Raw genomic sequence first — 21,492 nt, 5'->3', positions numbered from 1 at the left:
TGTCTGCTTTCTGACAGTTTCCAAGGAAACCACCAGTGCAAGATTCCTATTTCCTCTTTGTAATGGCAGCAGTGTTGTGATGAATGTGTCACAGAGCAAAAGCATCAGCATCGTTTCACTTGCCTGGCATTTTCACATTGATAATATCCTGCTCATTTATACTTGTCTACAGCGCCAAGGGCTTATTAAGAACCATTGGTCCTGCACTTTCATTATTTCAGCTCTAAAGAGAAGCTACAGCCCAGACTACATTAGGAATACTATAAATCTCCTTTCCAACAAATGACAGCAGTGGAATTCTAGTTATAGTTGTAGACATGACACTAATGATAATACAATAACATGACATACTGTACAGTATACACACTAATGGCATACAACAATCTATCGTAGAACTCTAAGTAGGCTAACATAGTGGTTGTCCCTGTACCTTAGCAGCATCTACCATCCTGGCTGTGGCATCAGCCAAGAGTTTGGCTGCAGCCAGGAGCTTCTTTGAGTTGTCCACGTCCACCTCAGCCTCAGCATCTGACCTCATGGCATTGACCAGGTCAGAAGTGGCCTGAGCCAGCACCCTGGCCTGACGCACCATCTCCCCTACACAGGGTCAGAGAGAGAGAGAGAGAGAGAGAGAGAAAGAGAGAGAGAGAGAGGAGAGAGGGAGAGAGAGGGAGAGAGAGAGAGGAGAGAGACAGAGCCAGGGTCAATATCTCCCGACTGTGCTACAGTATCTACACAGAAACATGGCCTAGATTACACTCACTGATTACTGATCCCTCATTGGACCTCACACACTACACAATTTCCTTTTCACCTTCTGGTATCATACCACAGCAGTTTACTTTTGTCTTCCTCACTGGTTCTAAAAAATACATCTGTCTTTATGTGTATTCTGTGAGGAAATAGAAGAATAAAAGCACCATAAAACCTCTATAGTGCTGTACAGAAGATACCGTATTTCCCCCAGTCAGCCTATAAAAACTGTTATTGCTAAACACCCACCTCCAGCTAGAAATAACTGGAGAGAAGACTATCAAAGGCACTACATCGAGGGTACTTTACAGACTACAGCCTTAGAGACACATTTTTCCCCTATCAGTGAAATGGGACTTTTAAAGACATATTTCATAATAAATTATACTTGGCTGATCTACTGCAGTTTTATTTTACGATGTTTTACGAAAGTCAGAGTGTTAAGCCCTATACAACGTTTTAAAGTCATATGTTTCCAGTTACATTTCAAAGCCGCACTGAATGTGATTGAGAGCAGATTTTAAGCTCTGTAGTGGTTTTCGATTATATGCTTTCTACGACCCCTTGAGGATTGGCTGGGGTTGGGAATTCTTCAGACTCATGGGCAACCCATAACAAACATTTCAGGCTTTGAAAATGTTTCGACAGCAGGGTATTGAAGTCGGTTAATATAAACCATAAACTGACAACATCTTAGGTCCCACTCAGTCAAAATACATAGGAACAACCCCAGTGAAAGTCTCAAGAAAATCAAAAGACAAGAAACAGGCTGGATAGTCCTGTCCACTTGAATGATAATTATTACATCTTGCGTCCTTTGATAATAGCTAGCTAAAGGTTTGAGACTCAAACTGCTGAATGCCAGAACTAGCCAGGAATGTGAAAATACTTGCAAGATGAATCAAGAGTGAAAGGTTCTCTCCCCACCTCCCAAAAAGTTATTGAACCACTCCCCTCCCCTTCCACTTTAGCTGTCTCTCCCCTCCCAACTTCATCCGCCTCTCCTCTCCCAGAGCTCACCTGCGTCTCCCATGGAGGTGAAGATGCTCTCGGTGACGGTCATGATGGTGTCTGTGGCCTGGTCGTAACGTCCGATGGGCTCACCACAGCTGGCATAGTGGCGTACGTGCTGCAGCAGGTCACTGAGTGCCTGGCTCACAGTGTTGGCCGCGGCACCTACCTGCTTCAGGTGCTCACTGTCATCTGTTGCAGACAGGCAGGCCTTGACGCAGCTCTCCACCGAGCGGTCCACCAGCTTCCCTGCCTCAACCAGCTGCTCCTGGCACACCGGAGAACTGATGGTGGGGCTCACCACCTGGACGAACAGTCTACAATCAGTCTCGACTGGCCACTCAAAATTAAACAACACATTCAGAGGTGCTAGTGGACTCATTTTGGTGTGTACAAGAATGATAATTTTATTGTTGACAAAACTAACTTAGCATACGCTACTCTGTACTAGGAAATTAGAGATAGGACAAACAAACAGCCATTTAATTTCAGTAAGCCAGCTCTTATTTCATCTCAGTTCTTGCCCTGAGCTGTCCTTCATGTCTACAGGAGACAGGGACAGGGGTGTGGCAGTCAGTCAGGGCAGTACCTTGGTGCAGGCCACCAGCTGTGAGGTGGAAAGGGCACACCGAGTAGCAGCTGCAATCACTCGGTTCTGCAACACTGTGTCCTCTGCCACCTGGGCCACATTCTTGGCCTTGAGGACCATCATAGCAGCTGCGTTGGCCACCGCTTTGGCCAGGCTCATTAGAATGTCCTGAAACACATTCATCAATGTCACTCTACTGACTCACAGCAGAGCTGAGCAGACTTTTTGCTGTCCATTCAATTACAATAGCTAAAGAAAACAAAGCCGTTACATAAGTGTGTGTGAAGCTTTAAACGGGGACTGGGGGCAGCAGTTACTATAGAAATAGCGAGGAAAGTCCAGTCCAACCTGGAACCTCTCGTCGGTCTCGCCCTCCCCCATATGATGCAGCAGGTCTCCACTGGCCTGGCCTATACTTCCTGCTGCAGTCAGCACCGTCTGTCTGGGCTGCATGGGAGGGGGTGACATCACCACATTCACAACACTGACCCCACCGCGGCACCACAGCACAATCACAGCACTCCGCTGCTCTCAGATACAGTTCACATCACCAGCTCCCAGTGATTATTTCTACACAACACATCATTATTGTTTTCGAAAACATACTAAAAAGAAACACACTAGTGTATTTGTTAAAAGGGAGTCTACATGCAGTACGTCTCAATCTCTGTGTAATCATTGTAATATGGAGAATAGAGCAGATGTGATTGATAGAACAGTGCTGTTTTGTGTCTGTACCTCTCCAGCTGCAGGCTCCACAGACCTGAGCAGGTCAGAGACGGCCCCTGTCAGAGTCCTGGCAGCTTCCATCAGGTTCTGCCCGCTGCCCACCTGGTCCTCCACCAGCGCTGCCAGCAGCTTCACCCCCCTAGACATCTCTGTCAGGTTGGAGGAGATGGTGGTGATGGCACAGCCAACCGCTGTGTAGTCTGTATCTGTAGGGTCACCTAGGGAAAAGAGACAGTCCTCGTTAACCCTTTGTTATACCTTCTGCTCTGCCACTCTCTCAGCCCAAACCACAAGCAGCAACCTGAGTGGTGCCATAATAACACACACATCAGTGTCACCATCATAATGAAAACACATTGGATATGGTATTGTGGAGACAAACGCACACACACACACAGAGAAAGCAAGAGAGAGAGAGAGAGAGAGAGTGATAGTCATTTGTGATAGTCATTTGTTGAGAGGTAAAAGTTTCTATTGGATGATAACAGGGAGCCTCAGTGCCATTCAACAGATGGCTGGGATAGATTAAAACCTATTGAAAGGCTGGCAGGGAGCAGTGTGGAGCAGCATGGCACAGCTCCAGACAAGAGGCAGGGAGAGGAGTGGACAGCATGGAGAGGCTGTCAGCTAGTTAAGCTTCAGGACAACACGCTCACTATTTATTCATCAATGGAAATATTTATTAGGGCAAATGGGAAATGCTCCATTATCTAAAGGGAACTCAGACCCCTCCTCCCTAGTCGTTCCAGATCGACTTGGAAAATGTGTGTTTTGATTCTATCCCTGTGGGTTTTGCCCTTGAAGATAAGCGGCTGTTATTTTTAAGAGGGCATTTTCGACCTAAGTCTAGAGGCCTTTCATAAACAAGGATTCTTGTGCAAATATAACAGAAAACTACATGAGTACATGGTTCCAAATATCAGTAAGGAAACTCTTGGGCACTCACCTGCAGTAAGATTGACCACAGATGCTGTTCCGGCAGTTATGGCATCTACTTGAGAGTGGATTTCATGTTTGGACTCATCCACTTTGTTTTGAACCCAAACTCTGGACGCCTTTCAGGAGAGGGAGAAGGACGGCTATTGGCTTTCATCACACTGGGGGATTTTCAGCTCATATATATATATATATATATTTTAAATCAGGACAAGGGCTTCTTCACAACCAGTTTCCAGCTTTAAAGTACATCTTTCATATTTACAGTCAATTTCCACCACCTAATTACACGTGAAACATGGGAGTTCAAAAAGACAAACAAACTCAGCCCTTCTCTACAGTACGCTTAGCCAAGCACATCTCGAGGAAAAATGCCAAACTTTAAAATAATACATTTAATGGGATACAAAAATACATTTTCCAAAAACACAGTGAATTAATCTTCACTGACCAGGCTGCGTGGACTAAAAGGTTCAACGTGTGGGAAAAGTTGAGCAGTATTGAATGGTGTAATTTTGTGGCTGTGGTGTGTGGATTAGTCCAGTGAATGGAAGAGGGAACTCACCATGTCCTGTCCAAGAGGAGGCAGGTTATCTACCTGCCCCAGATCAGCCTGGGCCTGCTGCACTGCCTGCATACTGGTGTTAATGGTCCCCATCAGGGCCTGCTGGGCCAAGCTCTGACAACACACACACATTTTAAACAGACAAAGATCGTAGTTAGTGATGGTGTAAGCAAGGTTCTCTGCACATCACTGCTCCTACTGTGTGACATTGGTATGGGTGCCAGCGGGCATGCTCACCAGCGGGGGCATGTGTCCTCTGTGCATCTGCCCTGTGGTGATCTGCTGCTGGGCAGAGGGCATGGTGCCCATGTTGAAGGTGTTGTCAGGGCCACCGATGGACCCGGAGCGGATGATACCTGGCAGTGCCACCGAGCCATGCTCCACACGACCCACCCTGTTAAACTGCTGCTGCAAGATGGTCGACCTGAGAAGAGAGAGAGAGAGAGAGAGAACGATGGAGAGAGAGAGAGGGAGATGGATGTTAGGACCTTTACAGGGCATCTTCTGATAAGGAAACATAATACTCAGTATTTTCTCCACAACAATAGGATAGTAGTAACAGAGCCATAACAGTGAGTTAGTACAGATAGACTAAAACACACGAAAAGAGCTGTTCCACTGCCCCTGTAAACAGATTGTCGCATTCACTATTGGTTAATTACTGCTTATTTTGAGAGGCAGCAATTATGCTCCTTGCTAAGAAACAAAACATGAGTCCATTGGCCCCTAAACAGCAGGGAGTGATATGATGCCCAGTGTCTATCCCAGCAGGATCCGCTATGAGACACAATCGGTGTCTGGGCTCGGCGTGACAGGACAACAGTCTATCTGTGTTATAAACTCAGAAAAAAAAAGAAATGTCCCTTTTTCAGGACCCTGTCTTTGAAAGATAATTCGTAAAAATCAAATAACTTCACAGATCTTCACTGTAAAGGGTTTAAACACTGTTTTCCATGCTTGTTCAATGAACCATAAACAATTAATGAACACGCAGCTGTGGAACGGTCGTTAAGACACTAACAACTTACAGAAGATTGGCAATTAATTAAGGTGACAGGTATGAAAACTAAGGACACTAAAGAGGCCTTTCTACTGACTGTGAAAAACACCAAAAGAAAGATGCCCAGATGCCCGAACATCACACCTACGGGACAGGTACAGGATGGCAACAACAACTGCCCGAGTTACACAATCCCTCCATCAGTGCTCAGACTGTCCGCAATAGGCTGAGAGAGGCTGGACTGAGGGCTTGTAGGCCTGTTGTAAGGCAGGTCCTCACCAGACATCCCCGGCAACAGCGTTGCCTATGGGCACAAACCCACCGTCGCTGGACCAGACAGGACCTGCAAAACGTACTCTTCTCTGACGAGTCGCGGTTATGTCTCACCAGGGGTGATGGTCGGATTCGCATTTATCGTCGGGAATGAGCGTTACACCGAGGCCAGTACTCTGGAGCGGGATCGATTTGGAGGTGGAGGGTACGTCATGGTCTGGGGCGGTGTGTCACAGCATCATCGGATTGAGCTTGTTGTCATTGCAGGCAATCTCAACACTTTGCGTTACAGGGAAGACATCCTCCTCCCTCATGTGGTACCCTTCCTGCAGGCTCCTCCTGACATGACCCTCCAGCATTACAATGCCACCAGCCATACTGCTCATTCTGTGCGTGATTTCCTGCAAGACAGGAATGTCAGTGTTCTGCCATGGCCAGCGAAGAGCCCGGATCTCAATCCCATTGATCACGTCTGGGACCTGTTGGATCAGAGGGAGAGGGCTAGGGCCATTCCCCCCAGAAATGTCCGGGAACTTGCAGGTGCCTTGGTGGAAGAGTGGGGTAACATCTCACAGCAAGAATTGGCAAATCTGGTGCAGTCCATGAGGAGGAGATGCACTGCAGTACTTAATGCAGCTGCTGGCCACACCAGATACTTACTTACTTCTGATCTTGACCCCCCCCCCCCTTTGTTCAGTGACACATTATTCAATTTCTGTTAGTCACATGTCTTTGGAACTTGTTCAGTTTATGTCTCAGTTGTTGAATCTTGTTATGTTCATACAAATATTTACACATGTTAAGTTTGCTAAAAAATAAACGCAGTTGACAGTGAGAGGACGTTTCTTTTTTTTGCTGAGTTTATATACTGTAGGAGTCAAGCTGCAATGTCAAGCAAGGATAAAAAACTAGGCTAGCTGTGATCATCGGAGATGAGAAGAAATAAATAAAAAATGGCTTCCATGAACATGACAAATTAAAAGGATACTTCGGGATTTTGGCAATGAGGCCCTTTACTTACCCAGAGTCAGATAACTTGTGGATACCATTTTTATGTCTCTGCTTGCAGTTTGAAGGAAGTTGATAACTAGCGCTTGCACGATTGCTAATTAGTCTTAACATAATGACTGACTAGAAGATGTCCATAGACTTCCAGTCATTGCACTAACACTATTTAGCATTGGTTTGCGAAACTACCTCTAACTACCTTCATACCCCAACCCGAGCCACCTCTGGTATCTTGGTCCTCCCACCCCTAGCTCAACCCAGTCCAAGCTCTTCTCTGTCCTGGCAGCCCAATGGTGGAACCAGCATCCCTCTGAAGCTAGGACAGCAGAGTCCCTGCCCATCTTTTGAAAACATCTGAAACTCTACCTCTTCAAAGAGTATCTTAAATAATCCCAATGCACCCCCCCTCAACACAGACATAAAAACACAGACATAAAAATGGTACCCATGAGTTCATCTGACTCTGGAGAAGTAGATAAAACTCACGAAGTATCCCTTTAATTCTTGTCTTCCCGATGACTTCGTTTTTGTTTGCAGAATACTAACATATCCGTCTTGCCCTGGGGTATTTTTCTTATGGAGGTTAGAAAAAATAAACTTAAAAGCTAATATTCCTTAAGGAGATCATGTTATCATGTTTCAGAGAACACATGATCTCACAGGTACTGTATGTTATTGGAAAATTCAGGATGCAGAGTCTAACTCATGTCGTGTTATTTTTCTCAGGGGTGTAATGCCGGGCAGGCAGAAATGTGATCACAGTATATGCACAATTAAATCAAGGTTTACATTGACATGAGGAATAACTTGTCTGTAGTCCCTGAATATGGATGGTCAGCATTCTCTATGTAAATAGGCCAGCATCCTATGTATTGTATAATATGTGCAGAATGAGGGATCCTTACTTCTTTGGAGAGACAGATTCCTCCAGCATGGTGGACTCTTCATCTCCTTCCAAACCAAAACGATCCTTACTCTGCTTCTGTGGAAGGGGATACCAAATAGTGTCAAAAGAAAATACTTGTGGGAAGTGTTTCTGGTTTAACTTGACTTGCCTTTTTGAGAATGATGTCGATGTATCCTGCAATCAGCTGAGAGATCTGTTCCCCCTCTGTGGTCTGAACAGAGTAGTAACTTTCCTGGTACTCCCCAAAATCCTGCAGGGTCCAACAAGATTGTCAGTCAATGAATTGTCAGTCAGGGTACAACAAGATTGTCAGTCACAATGAAGTTACAGTACAGGCCCACTAGAATAGATTACTCTCGTGGCAATATCGTCATCACATAAATCCCCATCTGTCATTATCTAGGCTCATAGTATTCATATCAAGGAAATTGAGAAGTGTATGTGTTGTCGTATGGGGAGTACAGCATGTGTCACAGCTCTTTGCCATGCTGTGCTCTAAGTTCACAAAGTTCCTTTCCTTCTACACAAGCACAGGAAGATGTTGTAGTGCTTAGAAATAATCTTTGATTGGACTAACAGTATGGTGGCAACACCTTCCCCATTCCTTCTACTGATGAACAGACATACTTTGACTCCATTCCACTACAATCCTGAAGTCTTCAAAGAGCTGATAAAATATGAGACATACTCATTTTAATATCTAACTCCACATACTTCAAAGGCTTCCTAAGCAAGACAAATCAATGTTGGCAAATGCACCTCAGAGTATGTTTCAAAATTATACTCCCTATTAATCTTGAACGCAATCTGGTTTAAAAAAACGAGATGAAGAAATAAAATTTAAAAAACAGCAGTGTTGACAACAACCAAAACACTAAATTGAAAAAGGACTCAAATAAATAAAACATCCAAGTGCTTCACATTCTTCTAGTAAAATCACTTGTTTACACAGTCTAATATATATATATACACTAACATAACTGTTATTGAAAACAATAACATTGTGGATTGGGGGTAGTATCAACAACACATACTATTTTGCAATTACACTACACCTGTCAGCAACGGGTGTGGCTGAAATAGCCGAATCCACTAGTTTGGAGGGGTGTCCACATACCTTTGTATATATAGTGTATTTCTGTTGCTATAATGAGACGTAGGGACAGAAGAGGTCAATTAAGGGCTCAGACACACCACTAGCGTTTGCTGGCCGAGAGTACTTAGCACCTCTGAACATAAATTGCAAACCGAGTGCGCACCAATTTTCCATGGAGAATCACGTGAAAAATGTCGGCAGTCAGACCTCTACAGCAGGTGGTCCCTAAAACACAGTGCGCTGATCGTTCGCCAGACGAATGCTAAATCCACATTCGGTGCGATCTGTGCAAGCCTTAAGGGTATAGAATGTGTTCCTGTGAATGTTGGATTGGAGTGGACTGAGACCAGGTCATACCAAGGTGAAGCTCTTCGGAGAAGCAGCCCATCTCTTCACCGTGGTTAGGGGCCATTCCTGAACCACGTCTTTAGTCTTCTCTTCCACCCGCATCACCGACTCTTTGGTTATCCCCAGTAACCGTGGGACCAGCTTATTCTTGCTTTTCATCTTTTCCTAACAGACAAGACATAAGATAATATTTTCACAGGTGTTAAACGCCTACACAGATGAAAAACTGGGTGCATCTCTTTATTCTGAGAAATTAAAACAGCAGCAGTGCACAGCTGCCTGCCATAGATAGCACACATGCACTGTTCTGTTTGTCTGTCCTGAGTCAGGAGCCCCAGTGGAGGAGGAGGAGGGCGGATGGGGTTTGACCCTGCAGAGTTCAGGCTTGTTTAACCGGGCCTCCCTGCTGTTCTGCTGATCAGGCCATCCCCAGTCCCTCCATCCCCAGGCTAGGCCTCTGTTGCTAGGGGAGCCTCAGCCTGGCTGTCAGTGTGTCAGGATTGAGCTTCCAGCAGCAGACGGACTCTGACTGGCTCTAGTGCCATCCTATTCTCTGCCCACACAAAATCCATTACGCCTCACTTCAGATCATGAGCCTACTCTTGGCTCCACTCCAGCAAAGCTGAACACTACACAAAATGAACGGTTAGGAGGAAACTACCTTTTCACTTTTCCAGGCTATTGTTTTTATTTCAGGGTCAAAAAGTAGAGCTCCAATAACGGAACAAGGTAACAGCTTTAGAGCAGCTTGTACGGACTCAATGATTTTCATACAAGGGCAGATAACATTATCTTGATTATCATGGTAGCTATGTATAGAGAACTATTCCAGTTGTTCATTGTCTTAGCTTATTCAAGTAGTTGTTCACAGTGTATTCAACTCAGGAAGTCAGATTTTGGAATCTGAAGTGGTTTGCCAAGTTAGAGAGAGTATCTTAAATCAGTGAGCTTGTATTTCATACAAGGTAAGTTGGTGAGGTTTTTTAAACATCTGCTGGTCTGGGACTCACAGCACCACAGGTTGAACTAATGTCATAGAGCTTTTATTGGCTGTAGTCTCACCACCACCAGATAGGTTGAATTCCTTCTATATCTTTTATTCAAAGTTCCTTGATTTCTTGTATGTTTGGAGAAAAAAAATCCCTTACATTTGAATTGTTTGACATTTCACTGCATTGTTAGCAGCTAGCAACGTAAGCATTTCGCTGCACCCGCTATAACACCTGCTAAACTGTGAACGCAACCAATAAACTTTGATCATATCTAAGAGCCTTACAGTTAGGGAATGCTTGTTCTGGGAGCACTGAGCTGGTTTATGAGTGACACATATCAAATGGAAGGTTGCAATAAACTCCCAAAATGTGCTTCTATGTTTTTGGCTGTGATTTTCCTCTCTCTCACACACTCACACAAACCTAATCTTAACCTTGTAGTAAGCTGTATTTACACAGTAAATCATAACATTTTACTGTCTGTTGGAGAACACAAGCCTCTCTCCTTATATCTTACCTTCACCAGGAAGAAGGAGACCCCATATGTCGGAAGGGACCTCGCTAGTTTCACATAATTTACTTTGGACTCAATCTCTGTCATTTCTCCACAGGTTTTGTGATCCTGACGATCAGAGGGAAATAGATACAGCAATATGAACCTTTCAGAGTTGAAAACAGTCGAATATTTGGGAATTGCACTGTTTTTAATCCATATGTCCACAACATATTGCATAATACTGAACATACCACAAATATTTTCTTCTCTGAACCTCTCTGCTTGATGTACTCTTTGGGTAGAAACTCCTTAAGGCTATGGAGATAAATCAAATTTTACAAGTTTACACTCATCATGTACAGACATTCCCTTTCCAAAACATGTTTTCATACAAGGTCATTCTTGCCTCAGTACCTACATTCACAAGAGTTATCATTCTCGTATGCCGTTAAGTACTGCACTCAAATAGGTATGACAAAAATAAGGATTTCTCCTAAACTACGATGCTAGTATTGTGTCTAAATAAGATTGAAATGTATAGAATGGTAGTGTTGGATACAATAGTGTTATTGTTGATAATGCCATCTGATAAAAGGGCTTACTCTAGGAATCCAGTCTTGTGTTTGTGTTCGATGTGGAGGCCAAATTGGATCTGGGCCTGAATTCCAGCGAACTCACAGGCTTTATCAAATGAAACAGGGTGGGAGCCATTCAGTATGTCATCTCTGGCCTAGAGGAGAGGAAGAGAGACAGAAGAGAGAAAGTTAGACTTTATACTGAGTTCAAACTAGAGAGTAATGCTGCAGTTTCTGGTTTAAAAGTTGCTTCAGAGAAGAATGCCTGCTAAGTGAATACATGTAACCCAAGAGCAGGGAAACTGATCCACGATGTTCCATTAATAAACTGTTAAAGAGCAACTTGAGTATTTTTTTATTAGTACAATATGCACGAAGTGTATGTAAAACAATAAACAGGATGTAAAAAAGGTCTACATTAAGACTACCCAGGCCTCAAGAATGCCTGATAGCAGCCATGTACTGTAGCAACCTGGCCCGTTTGGCCACAACAATACTTATATTTTCAATACACTTCAATCAAGACCTACTTGGAATGTACCATGTCACCAATCATCTCAGACATCTGTTATATTTCAATGTCTCATCCATCCATTAAAGCATTACCTGAAAATTTGGCCTACACTTTCTAAAACCGTTCAGGTAATTGCGGGTGACACTGATTTTGTGTGGAGAGGAGCCCAGCACATCTTTAAAATTAGCTGACATACAGTACCTTGTGATTCCTCAAGGGGCCTGTATATATTCCCTCTCTCCCTCCCTTGCAAGATTAATGGCTTCTAATGCTGAGATGCCTGACTGACAGTGAGAAAGCCTCCCTCTGTGCTTTTAGCCTCAGATGGCACAGACTCAGCCCAGCTCATGTTAATGTCTCATTACATCAACTGCAAGCTAAACAGCACTATCTAGTCTGAGATTTAGACAATCTTAAACAAACACCTCTTTAGAGTGGTGCTGATCAGTATGAGTGGGGCCATCTGCCCTCCAGTACACAGCCATTCAAGGACAACCAGTTGTGAGCCCCTTTAGAAGAAGCAGGGTTGTACTGTACGGGAGGAGGAGCTTCATAACAGCCCAGATGTCCTAACTCAGCCTGGGGCTATAACACTGATGTCAATCAGCCCACTATACTGTAACCTAAAAAGTTCAACCATTAGCCTGGGCAGAATACTACAGCCAAAAACAAATGCTGACAAATGTAAAATTGTTTAAAGAATACCACTGTAAATCACCTGACTAACCAGCCAATCAATCAATAGGTATACCAAGATAACGAGAATAGTTGTTTCACAGCAAAACATACACACACACACTGTTGCCATTGGGCCCAATAGTGCATTTCCTGTAGTAGTGGAGTAGAGATGTGTGTCAGGAGAGGAGTGTCTGGGTATTAAGGCTGGGGCTGTATCTGGCAGAGACCCCCGCTGCGTGGAGGGGTGGGAGGATGAGCTCATGGAAGCTACATATCATTAATAAACATTGGAGCTCATCACTAGGAGGCTCTCCCTAAGGAATGCCAGGGATGATAACAATCTACACACTCACTATATTAACCTACTAACTCAGATTCCTATGGTAATGGCTGCATGGTGAATGAGGACTGTTGACATGAAGCATGTGTAGTACAGTCATGTGCCGGAGACGAGGCTGAGGAGAGCACTGCACTGCATAGAGTGGATGTGTGGCCTAGGGTGTGTTCCAGCCTAAGAATGCTGCTACTCTTCTCACTCTGTCACCATGTGTGTGAGACTCTGCGTGCCTGAGTGGAGGGAAAAAAAGACAGGGGGAAAGCTGGAAGTGGAGAAAAGGGAGGAATAGATAGAGGGTATAATTGTGTTTTTGTGAGAAAGGATATGGGCTTGTTTGTAAAGGAAGGGAGTGAATGATGGAGCACTGCAATGTGTGCCAGAGTCAGCGGGTGTGGGTGTGTGTGTGATTTTGTCAGGATTTTTATGGGATTAAGGGGGCGTGAGGCAAAAACCGAGAATGAGAGAAGGGAGTCGGGCCAGAGGAAGAGATAAAAGGGTGAAAGGGAGACTTAACTATAGATGTATTTATGGACTATAGCTCAGAGGCAGCTTGGATTACAAGGAGGAAGTTAACTATTGATGTACAGTATAGTATTTATGTACAATGCCTTGAAAAAATATTCAGACCTGGATTTCGTCACATTTTATTGTAATACAAAATGGGATTCAAATGGATTTAATTGTCATATTTTGTCAACAATACTATGTAATGTCAGTGGAAGCAACTTTTTTTACTGAACAAAAATATAAACGCAACACGCAACATTTTCAAAGATTTTACTGAGTTACAGTTCATATAAGGAAATCAGTCAATTTAAATGAATTCATTAGGCCCTAATCTATGGATTTCACATAACTGGGAATAGAGATATGCATCTGTTGGTCACAAAATAAAATAGGGGCGTGGATCCGAAAACCATTCAGTATCTGGTGTGACCACTATATGCCTCATGCAGCGCGACACATCTTCATCCCATAGAGTTGATCAGGCTATTGATTGTGCCCTGTGGAACATTGTCCCACTCTTCAAATGGCTGTGCGAAGTTGCTGGATATTGGCTGGAACTGGAATGCGCTGTCATACACGTCAATCCAGAGCATCCCAAAAATGCTCAATGAATGACATGTCTGGTGAGTATGCAGGCCATGGAAGAATGGCATTTGCCACTGAAGTCGGTTACGATGCTGAACTGCAGTCAGGTCTCAAGACCCTAGTGAGGACGATGAGCACGCAGATGAGCTTCCCAGAGACGTTTTTTGACAGTTTGTGCATAAATTCTTTGGTTGTGCAAACTCACAGTTTCATCAGCTGTCTAAGTGGCTGGTCTCAGATGAACCCGCAGGTGAAGAAACCAGATGTGGAGGTCCTGGGCTGGAGTATTTACACACGTTCTGCAGTTATGAGACCGGTTTGGACGTACTGTCAAATTCTCTAAAACGACGTTGTAGGCGGTTTATGTTAGAGAAATTAACATTAAATTATCCGGAAACAGCTCTGTTGGACATTCCTTCAGTCAGCATGGCAATTGCATGCTCCCTAAAAACTTGAGACATCTGTGGCATTATGTTGTGTGACAAAACTGCACATTTTAGAGTGACCTTTTATTGTCCCCAGCACAAAGTGCACCTGTGTAATGATCATGCCGTTTAATCAGCTTCTTTATATGCCACCCTGTCAGGTAGATGGATTATTTTGGCAAAGGAGAAATGCTCACTAACAGGGATGTAAACAAATTTGTGCACAACTTTTGAGAGAAATAAGCTTTTTGTGCATATGGAACATTTTGGGGATCTTATAGTTTAGCTCATGAATCATGGGAACAACACTTGACATGTTGCGTTTATATTTATGTTCAGTGAAGATAAATAAAAAATGCAGAACTAAAATAGTCATTGTATAAGCATTCAGCCCCTTTGTTATTCAAATTAGGAGTCCAATTTGGCTTCACAAATCACATTATAAGGTGACATGGACTCACTCGGTGTGAAATAATAGGGCTTGACATGGATTCCCTGGTGCAAGAAGGGCAGTTAAAATAGTTAATTGAAGTGTGCAACTATTTTAATTGGTTAAGTTGTAATATACTGATGTCATTTCCTTACTACTACTGTCTTGTAGTTTTTATATTTTTTTGTTATTGTTGTATTTGTGTTTTTTTTGGTCCTCAGAGCAAACTTTATAAATGAGATACTGGTCTCAATTAGCTTCCCCTGGATAAAAAAAAGTTCATTGGTGATTTTAAAACAGCTACAAAGTTCAATGTCTGTGATGGTAGAAAACTGAGGATAGATCAACATCATTGTAGTGACTCACAATTATGACCTACATTTCAGAGTGAAAAGAAGAACACACATAGAGAAATTAATATTCTAAAACATGCATCCTGTATGCAACAAGGCACTCAAGTAATACTGCAAAAAAACAGCAAAGGAATAAACTTGTTGGCCTAAATGCAAAGCCTTACTGGCTTTGTTTGGGGCAAATCCAACACAACACATCACTGAGTAACAGCCTTGTTTTCAAGCATGGTGGTGGCTGCGTCATGTTATGGGTATGCTTGACATCGGCAAATACTGGGGAGTTTTTCAGGACAAAAAGATACGGGATGTAGCTAAGCACAGTCAAAATCCTAGATTAAAGCCTGCTTAAGTCTGGTTTTACACCAGAGACTGGGAGAGGAATTCCCCTTTAGCAGGACAATAACCTGCAGGGTAAGGACAAAATCTACACTGGAGTTGCTTACCAAGAAGACAGTGACTGTTCCTGAGTGGGCAAGTTACAGTTGACTTAAATCTGCTTCAAAATCTATGGTAAATCTTGAAAATTGTTGTCTAGCCATGATCCCCAACATCTTGACAGAAATTAAATAATTTTTAAAGAATAATGGCCAAATATTGCAAAATCCAGGTGTGCAAATCTCTTATAGACTCACAGCTGTAATCGATGCAGAAGGGGTTTCATCTATTGACTCAGGGAGCTGAAAACTTATGCAACAACTATATTTTAGGTATTTATTTTCAACTAATATTTTTTTAAAAATTATAAAAAAGTGACAATTAAATACATTTTAATCAGACTTTGTTAACCAAAATGTGATAAAATTCAAGGGGTCTGAATACTTCTGCAAGGTATGTGCTGTGTCTGAGTGTGTGCTTGTTGGGTGTGCATGTACGCTACTGTTCAGAAGTTGTGTCACTTAGAAATGTCCTTGTTTTTGAAAAAAGTCCATTGAAACCTCTTGGAACTCTGGGGGCGTTATTTCATTTTTGGATAAAAAACGTTCCCGTTTTAAACGGGATATTTTGTCACGACAAGATGCTCGACTATGCATATAATTGACAGCTTTGGATAGAAAACACTCTAACGTTTCCAAAACTGCAAAGATATTGTCTGTGAGTGCAACAGAACTGATGTTACAGGCGAAACCCAGATAAAAATCCAATCAGGAAGTGCCCCATATTTTGAAAGCGCTGTATGCCAATGACTCCTTATATGGCTGTGAATGGGCTATGAATGAGCTTACGCTTTCTACGTATTCCCCAAGGTGTCTACAGCATTGTGACGTCTTTTTACGCATTTATGTTGAAGAATAGCCGTAAGGGACCACATTGAGCAAGTGGTCACATGATGGCTCCCGCAGAAAATCTTGCGTAAAGTACAGCGGTAGCCATTATTCCAATCACTTCTAATGAGAAACCAATTGTCCCGGTGGATATATTATCGAATAGTTATGTGAAAAACACCTTGAGGATTGATTCTAAACAACGTTTGTCATGTTTCTGTCGATATTATGGAGCTAATTTGGAAAAAAGTTTGGCATTGTAGTGACCGCATTTTCCGGTCGATTTCTCAGCCAAACGTGAAGAACAAACAGAGCTATTTCGCCTACAAAAATAATATTTTTGGAAAAAAGGAACATTTGCTATCTAACTGGGAGTCTCCTGAGTGAAAACATCTGAAGTTCTTCAAAGGTAAATTATTTCATTTGATTGCTTTTCTTATTTTCGTGAAAATGTTGCCTGCTGCTAGCAGGGCATAATGCTATGCTAGGCTATGATAAACTTACACAAATGCTTGTCTAGCGTTGGCTGTAAAGCATATTTTGAAAATCTGAGATGACAGTGTGATTAACAAAAGGCTAAGCTGTGTCTCAATATATTTCATTTGTGATTTTCATGAATAGGAAGATTTTCTAGGAAGATTTATGTCCGTTGCGTTATGCTAATTAGTGTCAGGCGATGATTATGCTCCCGGATCCGGGTTTGAGAGTCACAAGAAGTTTTAAAATAACATCAAATTGATCTGAAATACAGTGTAGACATTATTAATGTTGTAAATGCCTATTGTAGCTGGAAACAGCTGATTTTGTTTGGAATATCTACATAGGCGTACAGAGGCCCATTTTCAGCAACCAACACTCCTGTGTTCCAATGGCACGATGTGTTAGCTAATCCAAGGCTGACTGATCATTAGAAAAACCTTTTGCAATTATGTTAGCACAGCTGAAAACTGTTGTTCTGAATAAAGAAGCGATAAAACTGGCCTTTAGACTAGTTGAGTGTCTGGAGCATCAGCATTTGTGGGTTCGTTTACAGGCTCAAAATGGCCAGAAACAAAAAACTTTCTTCTGAAACTCGTCAGTCTATTCTTGTTCTGAGAAATGAAGGCTATTCCATGAGAGAAATAGCCAAGAAACTGAAGATCTCGTACAACGCTGTGTACTACTTCCTTCACAGAACAGCACAAGGTACTGTGCATAGCATGCTCCTCTGTGAGCTCAGGTGTTAGGGGGGAGCTCCCTTCTTCAACTCAAGGCAGGGGAAGCTAATGCAGATGCAGTGAGGCGTGCAGTGAGCAAAGTCTGCCCTGTGTAATGCAGGCTCAGCTGACCCCCCCCCCCCCCTCCCCCAGGGGACTCCCTGTCTCAGCAGCCCTCTCTCTCTCACTCAGACTCCATCCACACTGTAGAGCACAACAACGCTATAGTGTGCAACAACGCTGCAGTGCAAAACCAGACAGTCCATGCTGACCCAAGCACAGCAGCACCGGCACGGCAAGCTAACCTGTCTGTGATACATATACTGTAAATCAGGCCGAGCTCATCCTCTGAGAACTGGACTACCAGCAAGGCCGCATAAGTCAGCTGGCCTCTGATCCAACAGAACCAGCAAGGCTATAGGACAGTACGTCAAGCCAGGCTTTATAGGAGTTCCAGCACCATAGCCTTGGACAGAAGATCCAACTGTATTTGAGCTGATGTCTGTTTTATTGACTGTAGGACTACAGGACCAGTCAGGGAGGACGGTAAATCAAATCACAATGTATTTGTCACATGTAGACCTTACTATGAAATGCTTACTTGCAAGCTTTAACCAACAATGTAGAGTTTAAAAAAAAGTAAGACTCATTTGCTAACTAAAAATATGAACACAATAAAATAACAATAATGAGGCTATATACAAGGGGTACCGGTGCAGAGTCAAATATGCAGGGGTACGGGTTAGTAATATGTACATTTAGGTAGGCGTAAAGTGACTATGCATTGGTTGTGGTCGGTGACATTTAAGATGAGGGAGGATGATAAAAAAAAAAAAAGATGAGCATGGCCTTATTCTATTACAGCATACTGGATGTCTTTCATTCATATTCCATTCACCCAGCTCAACGTAACATCGATAGGTTAGGCTACTATATGATACAAACATTTTCCCTATACCCATCATTAGGATGCTACAATCTAGCATGATCCCTTTTATCGTTGTACAATTCCATCTAGCATCTACATGCTCTCATTCACTCACTCTGTTAGCTTGTGGAGTTCAGTGCACAACACATCAGCTGTCTGTGACCAGGCAAAAAAAATCTTTCCCAAGCCAAACATTCGTATCATAACCTCTAACCGCTACACACAGCCTACATTGATGTCACCATTTTAACATTGTAGTTCTAGTAGCTATGTTGAATAACGCGCTAGTAAACCTGCTACAATCATGCAGTACAGAGTACAGTAAGCAGTTTAGCAGTTACACCGGCGGGTGCGGGTGGCAATAAATTAAAAAAACCAAAAGTTTACCTTGACTTGGAAGGGTTTCAGTGTTGGATAGCCATAACCAACTAGAATATAATCACTCTCTGTTTGAGTAGGCTAAACTAGCTAGCTGCATTTTCTAGCTAAGTAAGTAAAAGTGAAATTAAAATATACAACACAATATAGCTCGCGCTCTCTGTATTGCTTCTTAATTTTTGAAGAAATTAATTTGTTTAAAACTGTTAAACTATTGTCTTCCTCTCTCTTTGCATCAACTACTCACCACATTGTATGCACTGTAGTGCTAGCTAGCTGTAGCTTATACTTTCAGTACTATATTAATTATCTGATGCTATGATTGGGTGGACACCATGTCAGTTCATGCTGCAAGAGCTCTGACAGGTTGGAGGACGTCCTCCGGAAGTTGTCATAATTACTTTGTAAGTCTATGGAAAGGGGTGAGAACAACGAGCCTCTTAGGTTGTGTATTGAAGTCAATGTACCCAGAGGACGGAAACAAGCGGTCCTCCAGCTACACCATGGTGCTACCCTAGAGAGTGCTGTTGAGGCTACTGTAGACCGTCGTCATTGCAAAACAGTGTGTTTTAATTAATTATTTGGTGACGTGAATATATTTAGTATAGTTGTATCTATTTTAAGATAGATAGTATGTATGAATGTGTGGTTAGAGTCCAGTGAGTGTACATCAAGACCTGTGCAAGAGTCAGTGCAAAAAATAAGAATAAAGTAAGTGGGTCAATGCAAATAGTCAGTGTAGCCATTTAATTAACTGTTAAGTAGAGGAGAAAGGAATTGAAGAGCTCAGTTTACTACATGTTGGACAGGAATGAGCACAGTGAGAGAGGTCTGACCTGTACATAGAGGAGGTTGAGCTGGACAGGGTCTCGTGAGTCCACATTCTGATCTGAGTAGAAGAACTTGCGTCTGAGCAGCAGCATCTCGCTCTCCTCCACCCCTTGCTCTCTGAACGTCCGGCTGTGGTCCAGCCAGTTCACTGCCAACAGAGAAAAATACACAGTAGCATAGACTTCTACTACTGGGATTGGACATGACAGTGAAATAAAACAGTCATAAAGACATATAGCCAAAATGATTTTTTTTTTGTTGTCTAAAACCATGAGGGCAGTAATTTGCATAACCGTCTGCTGAGAATAACGATAGATTTTGTGACGGTTTGAGGATGATTTATACAATCATGCTTTCCAAATGTTATCTTACCCCCAAAGGACAGAAATTACCATCTTAATTTCATTAAACATTGATACAGTACTTTGACTGCGTTGAGGTATAAAACGTGTTCAACTGAGATGATACTGGACTTACCAATGTGAGAAATTGGACTTAATGATAGAGGGGTAGAGGATGACTGGAAGCATGTAATACTGGACTACAAACACATTGTGTTCTTTTGGAAGTGCTTTTCAAACTCACGGTCATCGTCTGTGTGAAGCTTGGCTTTGAGCCTCTCCATCTTCCTCTCGTCTCGGAGCAGAGTCCGGTCCTTCTTCAGGGTGCCAGTCCCATGACCGTCCTCCTTCTTCTCCTCCACCGCCTCCTGGATCAGGGAGTACTCCTCGTAGTTGGTGATTCCTGAAGAGGAGCGGCAGCCGGGAAACTCTCAGAGAGGGAGCAGTTTAGAGCACAGAGCCAGCACTTTGAGCTGTGCCATATCAGAAGTACCAGTGGGGGAAACGGGAGAGCAGCCAGAAAACTAAAGTGGGAACTCAGAAGAGGAGAAGCCAAGCAGAAAGCCCTCTATAAACAAACACCAGCCAATGAAGAGATCTGCCAAACATCTCTCTTCTCCTCACCCAATTGAGTTTGGGCACAGGCAGCCCAGCGTAATTGAAATACAGTATATGGCTAAGGGAACACCTACATGACAATAGAGGACAGTCTTTGGCTTCACAATGACCACTCATAATTTCAACATGGTGTAAAAAAGCATTTTTTCCCCTATCAAAAATATCCATATAAAACTTAGACTATATCAGTACCATAGCTAAATATCATGTTCTAAAAGCTAGGGAATCTGCATCCATAATGTATGGCGGAGCCAGTAACTGTGAGCTATAAATAGGATCAGGGCCCGTATCCACAAAAGGTCTCAGAGTAGGAGTGTTGATCTAGGATCTGTTTAGCCTTTTAGATCTTAATGAATAAGATTATATGGACAGGTCCTAGATCAGAGTGACGCACACAAAATGTATGGTCACATTTGTGTTTATGTATTGTTTCTCTGTATTGGAGGAGAATGCTTTTACTGAAATGTCAGTCCTCCAAGTTTTTGCCATTGCAATGCATTTATACTAATGTTGGCCAGTGAGACGTGTTCACTTCGCACTGGGACTGTATGCGGTCCTGCACCTGTGTGTTCTCATAATTGAGAAAACCTTTGAAAGAGAAGTCATGTTCTCCTGTTTCATAATTTATCCCATGTTACAGGTCAGTAAAGTGCAAAAATACAAAAAAATATTGTGGTATTCAGTGTAACTTGCCTGTTGAAGTGAATGTCATGGGTTTGAACAACATAGTAATTGTGTAACTTCGTACTAGACAGAAAACGCATGTCGAGTATAAAATGAAATGATGGCTGTGCATTCCTTTGATCCAGAAAACAACAAATGGTTAACACC

The 21,492-nt window shown here is 42.8% G+C and overlaps 1 protein-coding gene across 1 annotated transcript in view; it reads right to left on the bottom strand.

The window, feature by feature from the left end:
* Positions 1–21,492, bottom strand: part of LOC139372011 (talin 2b) — a 124,941-nt gene that overhangs the window by 78,993 nt on the left and 24,456 nt on the right. The window contains exons 5-20 of the mRNA XM_071111977.1: positions 20,288–20,446; positions 19,708–19,850; positions 11,306–11,433; positions 10,955–11,018; positions 10,725–10,829; positions 9,225–9,380; positions 7,920–8,021; positions 7,770–7,846; positions 4,821–5,007; positions 4,584–4,697; positions 4,029–4,137; positions 3,092–3,300; positions 2,702–2,800; positions 2,354–2,521; positions 1,774–2,068; positions 431–597 (exon numbers count right to left, since the gene is read on the bottom strand). Coding sequence (XP_070968078.1) covers positions 431–597; positions 1,774–2,068; positions 2,354–2,521; positions 2,702–2,800; positions 3,092–3,300; positions 4,029–4,137; positions 4,584–4,697; positions 4,821–5,007; positions 7,770–7,846; positions 7,920–8,021; positions 9,225–9,380; positions 10,725–10,829; positions 10,955–11,018; positions 11,306–11,433; positions 19,708–19,850; positions 20,288–20,446 — 2,282 coding nt within the window. The remainder of the gene's footprint in view (positions 1–430; positions 598–1,773; positions 2,069–2,353; positions 2,522–2,701; positions 2,801–3,091; positions 3,301–4,028; positions 4,138–4,583; positions 4,698–4,820; positions 5,008–7,769; positions 7,847–7,919; positions 8,022–9,224; positions 9,381–10,724; positions 10,830–10,954; positions 11,019–11,305; positions 11,434–19,707; positions 19,851–20,287; positions 20,447–21,492) is intronic.

This window comes from Oncorhynchus clarkii, chromosome 2 (assembly GCF_045791955.1).
Source record: "Oncorhynchus clarkii lewisi isolate Uvic-CL-2024 chromosome 2, UVic_Ocla_1.0, whole genome shotgun sequence".
Taxonomy (NCBI): domain Eukaryota; kingdom Metazoa; phylum Chordata; class Actinopteri; order Salmoniformes; family Salmonidae; genus Oncorhynchus; species Oncorhynchus clarkii.
Note: the sequence above shows the minus strand (reverse complement) of the source record. Positions and strands in the feature narration are given on the sequence as shown.